The 16,610-nt window shown below is 34.3% G+C and overlaps 2 protein-coding genes across 4 annotated transcripts; one reads left to right on the top strand and one right to left on the bottom strand.

Annotated features, from left to right (window-relative positions):
* Window positions 1–3,089: 3,089 nt before the first annotated feature.
* LOC121766576 (ankyrin-2-like) lies at window positions 3,090–6,606 on the bottom strand. The gene is made up of 4 exons (XM_042162845.1): window positions 6,091–6,606; window positions 5,040–5,315; window positions 4,815–4,952; window positions 3,090–4,737 (listed from the first exon to the last, which is right to left on the bottom strand). The coding sequence occupies exons 1-4, from the start codon at window positions 6,547–6,549 to the stop codon at window positions 3,223–3,225; spliced, it is 2,388 nt and encodes a 795-aa protein (XP_042018779.1). The 5' UTR covers window positions 6,550–6,606; the 3' UTR covers window positions 3,090–3,222.
* Window positions 6,607–10,155: 3,549 nt separating this feature from the next.
* LOC121769374 (NADH dehydrogenase [ubiquinone] flavoprotein 1, mitochondrial-like) lies at window positions 10,156–13,797 on the top strand. 3 transcript variants are annotated; one of them, XM_042166167.1, is made up of 4 exons: window positions 10,156–10,310; window positions 11,387–11,615; window positions 11,685–12,858; window positions 13,389–13,797. In XM_042166167.1, the coding sequence occupies exons 1-3, from the start codon at window positions 10,308–10,310 to the stop codon at window positions 12,845–12,847; spliced, it is 1,395 nt and encodes a 464-aa protein (XP_042022101.1). In that variant the 5' UTR covers window positions 10,156–10,307; the 3' UTR covers window positions 12,848–12,858; window positions 13,389–13,797. The 3 variants fall into 3 exon arrangements, with proteins under 3 accessions (XP_042022101.1, XP_042022099.1, XP_042022098.1); XM_042166165.1 differs by having other exon boundaries at window positions 11,387–12,858; window positions 13,398–13,797; XM_042166164.1 differs by having other exon boundaries at window positions 11,387–12,858.
* Window positions 13,798–16,610: the final 2,813 nt, after the last annotated feature.

Raw genomic sequence — 16,610 nt, 5'->3', positions numbered from 1 at the left:
TTTAAAAAATATCAAGATTTGAAAGTATATATTTGATTTAAACACTAAACTAAAAATATACTTATCATTTTTTATTTATAAGAAATAATAATACATATTATTTAATAAATTATTAATTACAAATGATAATAATTATATTATTTTATTTATTATTACGATGGATAGTTTGAATATGGATTATACATCATAATATATAATAATATAATATAATAAATAAGATTATTATTATTATTATTATATTTACTTAATTTTTAATTGAATAAATTTTATAATTTAAAATTTCACTACAATTTTATTGTTAATTACTAATTTATAATTTAATAATTATTATATTATTATATAATTATAATTATATTTAATTATTTAATAAATTATTATTATTATAAAAATAAAAATAAATATTAATCATATATTTATAATTATGATAATTTGAATTATAGTTATTTATTATCCTGAAATTAAGTATGATTTATACTTTTAAATTATTTTTAAAACATTGTAATAAATAATGATGATGATAATAATAATAATAATAATAATAATAATAATAATAATAATAATAATAATAATAAATTGTACTATATTGCATTAAATATGTAAGAATCCTAAAACTAACCTAAGAAAAGTTAGGATTCAGAATCCTGAAAAGTTGTACTAACTTTCCTTGTTTCAGGATTTTGATTATTTTTCCAGTTTGATTAAAAACGGAAACAAACACAGGAGTTTAAAATTTAAGGAATCAGATTACTTTCCCAGACAGAATCCTGGCAACCAAACATGGCATTCTTAGTTATTTTTTTCCCCAGTTTTAGGATTCTTACATGTTTAATGCAACATAATACAATTTATTATTATTGTTATTATTATTATCATCATCATCATTATTGTTATTATTTATTACAATGTTTTAAAAATAATTTAAAAGTATAAACCATACTTAATTTCAGGATAATAAATAACTATAATTCAAATTTTCATAATTATAACTATATGATTAATATTTATTTTTATTTTTATAATAATAGTAATAATTTATTAAATAATTAAATATAATTATAATAATATAATACTATAATAATTATTAATTTATAAATTAGTAATTAACAATAAAATTGTAGTGAAATTTTAAATTATAAAATTTATTCAATTAAAAATTAAGTAAATATAATGATAATAATAATAATAATAATCTTATTTATTATTATATTATTATATATTATGATGTATAATGCATATTTAAACTATCCATCGTAATAATAAATAAAATAATATAATTATTATCATTTGTAATTAATAATTTATTAAATAATATGTATTATTATTTTTTTAAAATAAAAAATGATAAGTATATTTTTAGTTTAGTGTTTAAATCAAATATACTTTCAAATCTTGATATTTTCCAAACACGGGAAAGTAAAGTTATTAGAAATCATATTCCCGGGATTCATTTTCCCAGGAATCATTTTCCTTGCCAACTTTACTTTTCCGCCAATCAAACATGACCTAAATTCTAAGTTGTTTGGTTTATGAACCTGTGAATAATGCATTTGCTAATCAAAGAGTAGACTACATCAGTAACAAAATCATTATATCCAATGAATAGATTATAGTTATAATCCATAAAAACGATGAGAAGCCAATTAGCTTATTAATTTTCCTGGTTAGCTTAAGATTAATTGCATATAAGCTGATAAAATGATAGTTTAACGTGACAAAATGACATAAAACTGATAAAATGATACCTTTGCCCGATAGAATGATACTTTTAGCCTATAGAATGATAGTTTTGCCCGGTAGAATGATACTTTCAGCCGATAAAATGATAGGTATTTTTGGTGTATAAAATGACATTTTTGTTTAATAAAATGATACTTTTTCCCGATAGAATGATACTTTTAGCCTATAGAATGATAGTTTTGCCGGGTAGAATGATACTTTCAGCCGATAAAATGATAGGTATTTTTGGTGTATAAAATGACATTTTTGTTTAATAAAATGATACTTTAACCTTATAAAATGATAATCTAAGCGGATAAAATGACAGTAAGCTTATAAAAATGATAGTTTAGCTGGAGAAATTGCATATAAGCTGATAAAATGATACTTTAACGTGACAAAATGACATAAAACTGATAAAATGATACATTTGCCCGATAGAATGATACTTTCAGCCTATAGAATGATAGTTTTGCCCGGTAGAATGCTATCTATTTTTGGAATGTATAAAATGACATTTTTGTTTAATAAAATGATATTTTTACCTTATAAAATGATAATGTAAGCGGAAAAAATAACAGTAAGCTTATAAAAATGATAGTTTAGCTGGAGAAATTGCATATAAGCTGATAAAATTATTCTTTAACGTGACAAAATGACATAAAACTGATAAAATGATAGTTTTGCCGTATAGAATGATACTTTCAGACGATAGAATGATACTTTCAGCCGATAGAATGAACTCAAAAATGGCGTATGTGGGAAGATTTGAGAAACCACCCAAGTGGAAGAATGAAATTTGCGTGCCTTAGGAAGAAAATAACTAGATACTAATCTATTTCTTGGCTCTGGAGGCTATCAAACGACCCCTTAGGAAGAAAGTAGTTGTCCAGTTTTATGCATCTTTGTCGAGCTTGCTAGCATTTAGTAGGAAAATTAACACTCTTTATCTTTGTAGTCTGTGTTCTTATCTGCAAAATATTGAGGCAAAATATTGTAGCAAAATATTGAGGCAAAATATTGTGATTTCTGCAAAGTTGCAGCAATACCAGTTTGTATTTTTATGCGGTATTCGGTATACCATACCGTGATTTCGATATATCGCATATTGCGGTATACCAAAATCGCGGTATACCGCATATTGCGGTATACCGAAATCATGGTACGGTATACCGAAATGTCAGTAAGGTATCGGTATCGGAATTTTGGTATACCGACTTTTCGGTATACCGGTATGCGGTATACCGAAAAAAACGGTACGGTAAAGGTATGCATTTTGGCCATACCGCACTTTTCGGTACGGTACGCGGTATGGCCATTTCGGCGCGGTATACCGTACCGTTCCAACCCTAGGAGTAGTATCAAGAATCACCTTAAAATTTTACTAGTACTATACTCCAATCTTATTTTATTTAAAACGTCTAAACTGTATACAAGAATTAAAATACAATCCCCCCCTCCACCCCCCAAAAGTAAACTAGTTAGCTAAATACGCTATATATATCTCTATTGTTTCCTCCCAAAAATAGCTTCACGAGTAACTAGCCTTATTCCCCTCACCCACAGCTCCGCCTCTTCACTTCCACCACAGCAAGAAAAATGAAATTCTTTATTCTTCGTAGTCACCACCCTAAACAGCCCTTGATCATCCCCATCACTCTTCCACCGCCGGTTCCACCGGAACGTCGAGCTCATGCCCACTTCGGCCCCTCGACAGATCACATTCCTCCGGCTCGACTTCCCCCAGCTCAACACCCCTCTGGCCTCCACCATCCTCAACGTCTTCGTGTGCGGGGTCCCCTTCCCCGCCTTGGTATGCTTCTTCACACGAGCCCCTCTCGTCACTAGCTCGCGAGCAAGCTCGTCTAGTATCACCCTCTCGGCCTCGTCCCCACGTGCTAGAGATAGCGCGGTCTCGTGCCTTGCGTTCTTGAGACCGCACTTCGCCCCCAACGAGATCAGAAGCTCACACATAGTTCCATCGCCTGATTTTGCTGCAAACATCAATGGAGTGTATCCATCACAATCTAGAAGATTCACATCAAAGCCTTTATTCACTAGCTCTTGAACCAAATCTTGGTTTCCGAAGCGAGCAGCACGATGCAGATCAGACTTGCTCATATCACCCTTTGTAGAAATTAGTATCTCTGCAAATGCATCTCTTTTCTGGCTGGCTTTTGCTAAGGTGACCGCTGTCTCACCGTAGTTATTCTGCAGCTCCACGTCAGCTCCCGCGTTCACGAGCAGCCTAAAGATCTCGACGTGACCACCTGCAGCAGCAACCATCACTGCAGAGAATCCAGCATCATCTGTCTCATCAATGTCCAAATCTTGATGCTGGATCAGTTTCATCATGGCATCGGCATCATTTGCTCGAGCCACAAACAACAATGAGGAAAACACCACAGGATTGCTTGATCGCGCTATTGTCCCAGCTCTAATCACCTCCAAAACAGCCTGCTGGAAGACGAGGCTCCACCGTGCTAGTCCAGCAATCGACATTGCAGACTGACCAGAAACACTACACAAGCCAAAATCAGACCCTGCTGAGGCCAAAATCTTGAGGCACTCCTCCTGCTTGTGTCGTGCACAGATCATCAACGCAGTCTCTCCACTCCCCGTTCTGGAGTTGACATCACAACCGGCATTGATCAGGAGGCGGAGAATTGTGGCTAACCCGAGACGTGCAGCCAAGTGTATGCCCCTGGTGTAAGCACCCTGAGATGTCTGGATTGGGGATTCTGTATCAGCAGTGCCGCTGCTCAAGAGCACCTCGAGAGCTCTCTCGTTGCCACATAGGATCGCGTGGTGGAGGATCGTCCTCCCAAGATGGGGGAGGTTGGGAGAGGAATGCTGGATGAGCATGCGCAGGATAGCACCACTAGCTTCGAAATACTCCACTGCGCACCATGTGATGTGATAAGGCTCGGCCAAACCAGCTCCGACACGGAACTCTTCACCAGTGGCTAAGTCCCACAACCAAGCTCCCAACCTAACCTTAGCATCTCTTCTGCATCCCATCTTTCACCACAAGCATACTTTTCAGACAACAAATTTAAATAGTCCTCAAATAGAAAGTGAGATAGAATGTGATTTACATTTAACAGCAGCTGAACAACTGATGTTTGTCTGCTAATTACAGCTGCAACAAGAGCATTGCAGCCTACATTGGCATGGAGAGAAGGCTTGGAGGACTGCAGCAACATCCTTGTATTTGCATTAGCATCAACTCCATTCTGCAGCATCAACCATCTTCACCAATAAATCAAACAAAAAAATTACAATTTCGCAGTATTTTACATGATGCATTACTCATAATGCACCTTAACAAGTGCTGCAACAGAATCCACGAATCCCCTGCTCGAAGCAACGACAAGGGCGTGCACAGCAATGTGAGGGCGGATCATGTCCGAAGCCATTAGCAGCTCAGCAGCTCTGGCCCTACCCACGCTACACGCCTCCAGCAACGCCTCCTCGCATGCCGCCTGAGCCGCTCCACCGTTCAATAGTATATCCAACACCTCGAGGTGACCCTCCCTAACTGCTGCAGTGGTTGCATATCCTCGGAATAGTTTTTGGTTCACATTCGCTCCATCTTGCTGTTTTCATGGAAAAAATATATAACGATGATTTTGATAATTAATGATATGTTGCTTTCTAGCTAGTCTAAATCAAGAGACAGGATGAAACAAGTGGAGCCTGTTGTGACGAGAAATATTGCATAAAACAAATTTCATTACCACGCTCCAAAGCAACTTACACTTTAAGCGGCCTACTATTGTGCATAAGAAAGACAATTAAGAAATTATTTTTTAAATTATGCTATCCAATAATTGAGACATATTATGATTTTGGCTTCGAGACAATTTATAACGGTAAATTTCAATTAGTTCAAAATCTACACTAATTACGATAAGAACACACTAGAATGCAGTTAAACAGTTTTGGATTTAATTTGGTGCCGACAAATATCATTCGATTACTGTTTGACATGGTAAAATTGAAGGTATTAATTATTAAATCTAAGTAGAGCTCTGTGGATTCATCCCAAAAAGGCTTAATAGTGTGATGATTGATAATAAAACAACAAACATCCTCACACCTGAAACAGATGCGATTTAGCTTCAGATAAACGCTTTCATTTGACTAATAATGCTCCAGATATAACTCAATAATTCATTTCAGAATAATATGTTTAAAAATAATTAAACTTATTTTCAGTTTTAATTAGCTTAAATTTTTTACATGATAAATTCAAACTAAATCCACTAATAATCAGCAAATAATTAATGCTGCAAATGAATCAATTAATCAATAGGAAACCACACGCCATTCAAATCACAAATGCAGAAACGTAAATCAACACATAATTACCAGTAATTTTCTGACGAGGGCAAGGTTTCCGTTATGAGCGGCGAGGAAGAGAGCGGTGACGTCAGTCCTGAACTCTTCGAACTCGACGCGAACTTCGCTCGCCGATTCTCCGTTCAAAACGACCTCTGCTTTTCTGAATTTCAGGGAAACTGTTCCGATGAAATTAACGTCGACGTACGGATGAGAAACGAGTTCGGAAGCTAGGCGCAGATCGTCGGCTTGGGCCGCGACGATTAGCCGCTGAGAAATAGGCTCGTCGTCGCCAAGTCTCGTCACCGGAAAAATCTGTCGTTTTTTTCCGATCACGTACTGGCCTCCGCCAGCGGCGGTGGTGAACACTTCCGTCATCGCTCGTCTTTGATTTTTAGTTCCAAATATCGTGAATCTGAATGAAAAATGCGTTGATTGTGGAGAGAGAAGCTTTAGTAGTAGCAGAATAAAAGTTGATGAAACAAGCATTTGGATTATTAATATTTAGGCGTTAATCAGCATCTAATTCCAATTCTAAATACAATATTGTATAATGATTTAGTGATAATGACACTATTTATTGTATTGTGATTTATCGTCGTTTGACAAAATCAAACTTCCTAATTGAGTTCACATAAGGAAGTCAGTACGTAATATTCACACACAGCTCTTGTACTCCCTCCGTCCCGCACTACTCGCACTTATTTCCTTTTTGGGCGTCCCAAGTTACTTGCACTCTTTCCATTTTTAGTAAAAATTTTCACACCGTCATTTTTTACTTTCCTATACACTCATTTCTTAATCTCCGTGCCGAAAAGGAAAGGGGAGAGTAGCCCGGGACGGAGGGAGTAATATTGTAGTACAGTAGTATTTATTTATATCACACATATCATTAGCAAAAGACAAATGTTATTTGGGTTTATTGAACTCGTAAATTTAAGTTCGATTTTTCTTTTTTTTTTCAATTAAATTACTTATCATCCATATGTTACTTTGTTGTAGTAATAAACTGAAACAAAATATAGTACTAATATTTTGAAGATTTTATTAATATTCATATGTTTTCTGTAGAACTATTCTCATTTTATTTTAATTGTCAATTGCCGTATTTGATCACGTGGAAATATTGACCTAAATAATGTCCTCGTTAGTAGCTCTTAGAGCATTCACATCCGTGCTCTTTGGTAAGAGCACGGATATGGGCACGGACCCACTTTTATTACTTTTTTACTTCATGCTCTTCCCCAAGAGCACAACACCCACATCCATGCTCTTCTGCAAGGACATGCTAAAGGGTCTCACCATTCTATTATTTAATTTAAATACTTCAATTACTAAAAATACATTAAAATATAAAAATTACATAATTAAATCCAAAAAAATAAAAATTACAAACTTAAAATCATAAAAATTAAAAATTACATAATTAAAATCCTAAAAAATAAAAAATACATAATTAAAGGCTAAAAAATACCTCGTGGAAGACTAGTCCTCCGACCCTATCCCCAATGTTCTTCGAAGACCCCGTATCATTGTCAAATGTGAATCAAGTTGCTCGGGGGTCATATTTGACCTATCGACCAAATTGAGTTGGGCCAAAAGGGTCCACAACGAGTTGGTGGGGGTTGAGGTGGCACAAAGGGAGCGGGAGCCGGGGCGGATGGAGTCGCGGCGCGACGGCGGTTGGCCGGACATTTTTTTTATAAGGGTGAAAGATTGAGAATTGATAAGAGAAGATGAGAGAATTTAGATCAGAATTGTGTAGTGTGGTGTGATTTTTTTTGTGTGGAAGTGGGGGTATTTATAAATGAAAATGTGAATTTTGGGGGAAAAAATTTAAAAATAAATTAAAAGTGGGGAGAAAACGGATATAATTTATTGGGAAATAGGAAAATATTTTTTTTGTTTAATTTTGATTTTTTTTTAATTAAATCCGATTTTTTTTAAAAAAAGAAAAAATGAAAATGTCAACTGCTTTGCCGTTGGCCAATCCGGTGCCGCCACGTCAGCTGCTCAGCGGCACGGACGTGCTCAATGCATCGAGCAGCGCCGTGCCAGCGGCAAGAGGTCCGCCGCGCCAGCGGCACGGACGCCGTCCGTCTCTAAGAGCAGCGCTGCGGATGCTCTTAAGTTTTGAATCTGGTATTTTCGAATTATGAAATTATAGAATGTTAACGAAATGTGATCTCTCTCCCTCGACAATACTATAAAATATTTATAAGATTTCTTAATATTATGAAATATCTAGTTGTCTATTATTAAATATTCCATATTATTATTTTAAAATGTTCGAAATTAAATATTTCATTTTCTTTTAATAATTTTAATAAGGAATCTCACATTCTATTCATTTATTTCACTCACATTTTATTATAAATTTAATATATAAAATATTATTTATTATAGTTATGTGTCGGGAAAAAGTGGGTGAAATTGCAAACTAAATTAATTTATTAGTATTCTATTACATTATTATCGAAAATTTAGCATAGTTAAGGAAAAAACTGAGAATTTTTGCATCTAAGAAGTGTGTTGGGACTTGGGGGCATAAAAATCATAGCATCTTTGGTGAATTAATTAAGTATAGTTAACCGGCTAAGCAAAGATACGATGATGAAAGAGTTCTCCACTACTATAGTCACCAAATTAACTAATCTTTTTTCTTAATCACACTTATCCGGATTTCTTTTTTCTTTCGGCAACGACATTTATCCGGATTTGGCCTGCATTATTCCTCACATGCCACGAATCCCATATAATAATATCGAGTAAAAAAGTTAATTAACTTTGTCTTGACGTAAAATTTTTAAGCAGAGAGCCACTAGTGTACAAGCATCAATCTAAGTTTATATTTATAGCAGTTATATTATTTACACCAAGTCGATATAAATCACGGCAAAGGAGAATGAGTCATGAATCTCTAATCACAAACTCTGATTTTCTAATCTTCAAGAGTCCAACTGTCCAAGACTTCATTAATCATCAACGTAGGATAAATTCTAAATATTATAGAGTTAGTTATAGTAATAAAATAAAATGAAACGAAGTTTACAATCATTTTCTAGTCCAACAACTACAAGAAACGAGGCTTATCGACGTACTTTTTTTTTTTTGCCGCTAAGCGCTAAACCATGAAAATCTACTGAAAATCAAGATTGTTGACGGATAAGCAGTGTCTAAAAACAATAAGCTTAGTTTGACTTATAAGTTTTAGAAATATAATAAAAAGTAAAATGAATGAAAGATAGCATCCCATTTTTATATAATAAATTTATAATAAAATGTAAATGGACAAAAAATAGTGGAATAGCAATATGGGCTAAAAGACAAATGAGATATTTATTCGTAGATGAACGAAAATAGCAACATAAGATGATTGTTAGTGGACAGAGAGAGACTAGCAACTTTCGTCCGTTGAATTTTTCACCAACAAAGTTTACCATTGGATACATCATACATGTAACAATTTAGGGGGCGTGTCTGATAGCTCTCAAAATAATTATCGGGGATTTGTGGATAATGGGCTTTTCTTGAGTGGATGGACAAAGTTGTAAGTTGTTTGATTTAGCCCAACAAAATACCACAGGCCCAATTTCTGCAGTTTGGTTCAACTGGAGAATCGACGTAGAATCCCTCAATCCCACCATTTTCCGCTTTCATCATTCCTCTCTCCATAACTACACACTCTCACTTTTTTCTATCTCTAAAATCTAAATCTCTCGCTGAATTTGTGTACGAGCTTCCAAACAACGTAAATGGAGTGTGCACAGTGGTGTTTCAGGCCTATTCAGGGATACCACCCGCCCCTTAGGATCATGCCTAAAATTTATAACATATAGTCCATAAATGAAATATAAGCAGAAGAAGCCCATTGACAAAAATATAGCTCAGTCCAATTTATATTTAAGGCCCAACATGAATTTTACCCCAAATTAGTACTACTAGTTTTTATGCATTTTGTTGACATAGATATTACCACGTGTCCATTTTGACAATCGCAGAGTGATCGTCGCTTCTGAACCGTTGGATTGTCACATTAGTCAAATAGAAAAAGAAAATCCCATCTACACCGTCGTATGGTCAGCCTCACCGGAACTATCGTAGACTTGACCTCATAAGGACTGCTCAGCTCGCTTTCTATTTTGTGTTTCTCTCTCCTCCTCCCCCACTCTCTTCATCTTCCCGCATCTGTCTATCGCGGTCTCTGTTCAATTGCAGCAGCTCAGCTCGTAAATTTTGATGCCATAATGGTATGCGTTGTTTCGGACTCGAACTGATACTTCAATTTTTTCTTTTTTTCTTTTTTGCATAAATTATTTCGGAATTGCTCTTTGGTTTTATGTGAAATTTGGATCTAGCTCATTGGATTGTTTCAAAATGAAAAAAATATCTATTTATTCGTTGAGGAGCTCAGAAACGAAGCTCTATTGCTCTAACCTTTTTTTAATTGGAAATAGATGACGAGTGAATTTGGGATGATAAAATTTATCTATCACTGGAAATAGATCGAACCCTAGTTTTTATTTATATTGAGGCCACACGTATTTGCGCACGGTTCTAGGTTGGATGCCATTTAAATTAAAAACGAGTTATAGTCTATTTAGGAAAAAAATGAAGTTTTTGTAAGTATTGGAATTCATGTCTTAGAAATGAGGTACATTGCAGTTTGTAGCTTGCTCCTTAATTTCTAGTGTGCTGTGGAGTTTCATTCAGTTGATTGATAGGGGGTGTGACTTGTGAGGGGCTCCTCTTGGTGTTGGGAAACAGATTGAGTGTCTCTACTTGTACATGAAGTAGATGTTTTGAGGTGATTTCAAAATCTGTATGAGCTTAGTTAGAACTCTGCACTTCTCGATTATAATAAAGGCAACTCATTGCGCATCCGGGACCATGGAGTCTGATTACAGAGCTCTTGGTCTTATCAACTTTGTGTTTAAAAATATAAAAAAAAAATTGGTTAACAAGATGTCCTTGCATACGTGTATTACATTTACAATAGGAGAGTTTATATTCAAATAGCCTTTGCCTTAAGCCTTCGATCCCCTTACATGTCTGTTTGTTGAGACAACAAGAATTTGATTATCCAGATCTTGAATTAAGTATAGATGATAGCAGATATCCTTGAAGTCATTGAGTGCCTGTATTCTCGTGTGTATGATACTGTTTGGTTCACTTTTCTCATTGTGTATCTGGTTTTGCTTGTGTGTTGTAAATGTTTTTAAAGTAGCATGTGTTGTTTGTAGGAGGAGTAATTTCCATATACTTAAAACATTATGACCTGAAAACTAACCTTTTATTTGCCATTACTATTTTAATGCTTCATCAGGCTCCTATGAAGGGCATCCTTTCTCTACAAAAGACTGCTTTGTTCCAGCGCTCCAGTGAGAATTTTGGCCTCGTGCGTAGATTACTTAGCACACAGGCTGCTACAACTTCTGCCACCCCACAGCCTCCGCCCCCTCCACCACCTCCAGAGAAAACCCACTTTGGCGGCCTGAAAGATGAGGATCGTATCTTCACTAATGTATATGGTTTGCATGATCCTTTCCTGAAAGGTGCTATGAAACGTGGAGACTGGTACAGGACTAAAGATTTAGTTACTAAAGGAGCTGATTGGATTGTAGGTGAAATGAAGAAATCCGGACTAAGAGGCCGTGGTGGTGCTGGTTTTCCCTCTGGGCTTAAATGGTCCTTTATGCCAAAGGCATCTGATGGCCGCCCTTCCTATCTTGTTGTTAATGCTGATGAAAGTGAACCTGGAACGTGTAAAGATAGAGAAATTATGCGACATGATCCTCATAAACTGCTAGAAGGTTGTCTGATAGCGGGAGTTGGGATGAGGGCTAGAGCTGCATATATTTATATTCGTGGTGAGTATGTGAATGAAAGACTGAATCTCGAGAAGGCCAGGAAAGAAGCTTATGCAGCTGGATTGTTGGGAAAGAATGCATGTGGATCAGGTTATGATTTTGATGTCCATATCCACTTTGGTGCTGGAGCTTACATATGTGGTGAAGAGACTGCTCTTTTAGAGAGCCTTGAGGGTAAGCAAGGAAAGCCCAGGTTGAAGCCTCCTTTTCCAGCCAATGCTGGGCTATATGGTTGCCCCACAACTGTTACGAACGTTGAAACAGTGGCTGTTTCACCCACCATTTTGAGGCGGGGCCCGGAATGGTTTGCTAGTTTTGGCAGGAAAAACAATTCTGGAACAAAACTTTTCTGCATATCAGGGCATGTAAATAAACCTTGTACTGTTGAAGAGGAGATGAGTATTCCATTGAAAGAGCTTATAGAGAGACACTGTGGTGGTGTTCGTGGTGGATGGGACAATTTACTTGCTGTTATTCCAGGCGGTTCATCTGTTCCACTGATTCCCAAGCACTTATGTGAGGATGTGCTCATGGATTTCGATGCACTTAAAGCCGTCCAGTCAGGGTTGGGAACTGCTGCTGTCATTGTGATGGATAAGTCCACTGATGTTGTTGATGCTATTGCTAGACTCTCTTACTTCTACAAGCATGAAAGTTGCGGCCAGTGTACACCCTGCAGAGAAGGTACTGGATGGCTCTGGATGATTATGGAGAGAATGAAGGTAGGAAATGCTAAGCTGGAGGAGATTGACATGCTCCAGGAAGTGACCAAGCAGATTGAAGGGCACACCATTTGTGCATTGGGAGATGCTGCTGCTTGGCCAGTTCAGGGACTTATCAGGCACTTTAGGCCAGAAATGGAGAGGAGGATCAGGGAGAGGGCGGACAGAGAGTTACAACAGGCTGCTGCTGCTTGATCACCATGAAGGTTGGTGCCAAGTCCTATTATGCCTGTTCATATAGTCTATATAGACCATAGTATGATAACATAGCCGTCCCAACTTTGCCTAAAGGGCACCCTATCTGTTTCTTGAAAAAAATCACGATTCACCCATTCTGATGTTTAGATGAGATTCTCACTGTCCCTGAACCACTAAAACCTGATCCTACTACTTTAGTTTGAGTAAGTTAATCTGCTTAATTTTAACTGATGCGATTTTATGCCGGACAGATCCTATTACCATGATGTGTTGTCAAATAACATTCCTTAACTCTATTTTGAATCTGAAGGCTGATGCTTGTGATCTTCATGATTTTGCAAATAAGTTATTGTACACTACTCTCGATTGAGATCTATCCTTCTTAGAAACTCTGCTCTCTTGATTTGAAGCCTAGGGAGGAATAAGCCTGACCTTGACTCTCTTTGAATGAGATTTTTCTGCATTTTTATTCGTGGTCTCTGATTGGTTTCCTGGTATATTAAAACGAACTCAAAGCTTCTGCGTAACATATTTTCAGGTTTTGCAGGGATCACATTTACTGTTAGATTACATCGAATAAGCTCTTAGAAGTGGAGAGATTTCAGAATTTGATCCGTTCTTCCAGCCACATGTACAACTTTGATTTGCATTAAAATTATACTTTTATATGTTCCAAGTTCTCCATTCAGCTAAGCATGTGAGCTGAAGTTTCATTCTATCTGGATATTTATTGCTTGAAGAACCTTTCAAACAGTTTGTCCGTGTGTAATTTCTGGCAATAATTTTTGAAGGATGTTCATGTCTTTATACCGAAAACCATTGATTGCTCATATCTCACGGACATAATGTTTAATTTCATTCCTGTTGATGACTATGTCAGATTATTATTTTGGATATTTGTAGAAAATGTGCCAACTTTTTTATGTTTATGATTGTCTTATTCGAAATCGCTTGATCTGTCTCATGATGGGTTGTTTTGTGGATGGGAATTGTTAGCTTTGAGTATGCGGGCCGAAATGATCAATTTATGATGTATGTATTGCTATTTTATTATAATAGTAGTATTACTTTGAAAAAACAACTCATGCACTGTCCAAAAAAAAAATTTAGTGTATCCAAATTGAAAATTTATCATGTTTCTGGCTCAGCTTTTTTCCTTTGGAATATATAACTCAAACTTATTCCAAAAAAGAATAGTAATGAAGAAAATGGTAGTTGAGCTTTCCTAAGGTTGTGAATAATAAATTGGCGGAGACTCGTGCATTTAGGATGGATCTATTCCAATCTTAACTGCGTTAACTAATCAATAATTTTCAAATATACTATTTATTGGGCATCTCAATTGCAAGTGTATAGTACTCCTATACTCTTCAACGAAAATTTTATGATTTTAAAGTAAAAAGTACTCCCTCCGTCCCGGATAATTCGTCTCACTTTGATCGGGCACGGATTTTAAGAAATGTAATGAAAAGTGAGTTGAAAAAGTTAATGGAATGTGAGTCCTACTTTTATATATTAGTTTTATAGTAAAATGTTAGTAGGAATGAGTTAGTGGAATATGGGGTCCACTATAAAAAATGGTAAATGTGAAATTAGACAAATTATGTGGGACAGACCGAAATGAAAAAATGAGACAAATTATCCAGGACGGAGGGAGTACTGAAAAACATGGTCTAATAATTTTTGAAAGTCAAGGATTTGTTTATTACCATTATTAACAGATTCAAAATATCTGACGTGTACTATCGTCAGCATTTATGAACTTTTAGCCGACAATTGCGGTGAACATTACCTGCTTTCATTGTGATTATTTTATAGTATTAATATCTATGTTGTAGTAATTTCATTGCGATCGGTCATTTTTTTTGGACACCGAGATTAAGAAATTGTATTGAATGAGTTAAATGATAAAAATAAAATAGAAGAAAGGAAAAAAGTAGAAGAATTAAGAAAGAGTAAAGTAGATGATGGAGTAAAAATTGTGTTGAATAAGTTAAACAATACTCCCTTTATCCCAAATTACTTGAGTCACTATTCCATTTTGGGTTATCCCAAACTTGAGTCATTTTTCTTTTTGGCTAAAAATAAAACATTTAATCAAATCTATTTTGGCCATGTTTGGTTGTCGGGATTCTGTCTTGGAAAGTAATCTGATTCCTTAAATTTTAAATTTCTGTGTTTGTTTTGGTTTTTTAATCAAACTGGGAAAGTAATCAGAATCCGAGAATAAGGAAAGTTAGTACAACTTTCCAGGATTCTAAATCCTAACTTTTCTTAGGTATTTTTTTTATCAGTTTTATGATTCTTACATATTTAATGCAATATAGTATAGTTATTATTATTATTATTATTAATTACAATGTTTTCAAAATAATTTATAATTATAAATCATACTCATTCAGTATAATAAATAACTATAATTAAAATTATCATAATTATAACTATATTATTATAATTTTTATATATAATTGTTATTACTATTATAATTGTTAATTTATTAAACAATTAAACTATGATTATATAATATAAACCATATAATAATAATAAATTATTATTATTATTTTATAAATTAATAATTAATCAATAAAGTTGTAGGGAACTTTTGAATTATAAAATTTATTCAATTATAATATTTTTAAATATAATAATAATAATAATAATAATAACAATAATAATATTTATTATGATTATTATATATTATGATAAATAATCCATATTTAAACTATACATCGTAATAATAAATATAATAATATAATTATTATTATTTGTAATTAATAATTTATTAAAAATTTTATATTATTATTCTTTTTTTAAAATAAAAGAATAATTAGTATATTTTTAGTTTGATATTTAAATCAAATATAAAATTTAAAATTTTGATATTTCCAAACACATGAAAGTAAAGTTATTAGGAATCATATTCTTGGGATTCATTTTCCTGGGAATAATTTTTCTTGCCAACTTTACTTTCCCGTCAACCAAACATGGTTTTTATTCTTTCTTTTACTACTCCCTCTCATGTCTCTTACTTTATTTTACTTTATTTAACTCACTGAACACAACTTTCTTAAATCCAGTACCATAAAGAAACGTCTCAAGTAACGTGGGATGGAGGGAGTAATAAAATAAAATAGGAGAAAGAAAAAAGTTGGAAAGGTAAGAGAGAGAAGAAGGTGATGTGATAAATTAAAAGTGATTAGATGTTTTATTTTTTTTTAAAACGAAATGATGGGACTTATAAAAAAGAAATACCCCACAAAAAATAGAGTATATTTATAAAAGGAAAATTTTCAACAACTTCTTTCTTACTTTTTTCTCTTCTCTATTACTAATAATATAGACCTCGCATTCTACTAACACTACTCCTCTTTTATTTTTTTACTTCTCTCTTACTTTATCAATTCTACATTAAAACCGTGTCATCACAATGTGTCGTATTTTTCGTGGATGGAGAGAGTATAACTTAACTTAGTTAGGATAGGGGAGAGTAGTAAATAATTAATTGATGTTCATAATGTTTTTTTATCAGCAAAGAGAATTGATTAAATTGAGTGACTTATGTTCGTTTTCATTTATTAAACTAAATTCAAACTAGGTTTAAGCTCCATTTGTTGCATTTTATGCAGGACTACGTTTTAACTAATAAACCGGATCAACATCAAATAAAAATTAAAAAAGAACAACCAAACAATAGGATCTTATTAATTTTTAATTTTGATTCATAGAGCGTCGACGCATAACTCCAAATTAATAAGTAACT

This window comes from Salvia splendens, chromosome 15, assembly GCF_004379255.2.
Source record: "Salvia splendens isolate huo1 chromosome 15, SspV2, whole genome shotgun sequence".
In the NCBI taxonomy this organism is placed as follows: Eukaryota; Viridiplantae; Streptophyta; class Magnoliopsida; order Lamiales; family Lamiaceae; genus Salvia; species Salvia splendens.
Note: the sequence above shows the minus strand (reverse complement) of the source record. Positions and strands in the feature narration are given on the sequence as shown.

Excerpts from the sequence above, each read along its gene's own strand:
- LOC121766576 (XM_042162845.1), bottom strand. The coding sequence starts at position 6,549 with ATGCTTGTTTCATCAACTTTTATTCTGCTACTACTAAAGCTTCTCTCT. Across the intron at positions 4,953-5,039 it reads CTGTTGCAGCACTTGTTAAG|AATGGAGTTGATGCTAATGC; the intron begins GTGCATTATGAG and ends TTGATGCTGCAG. Across the intron at positions 4,738-4,814 it reads TTGTTCAGCTGCTGTTAAAT|ATGGGATGCAGAAGAGATGC; the intron begins GTAAATCACATT and ends TTGTGGTGAAAG.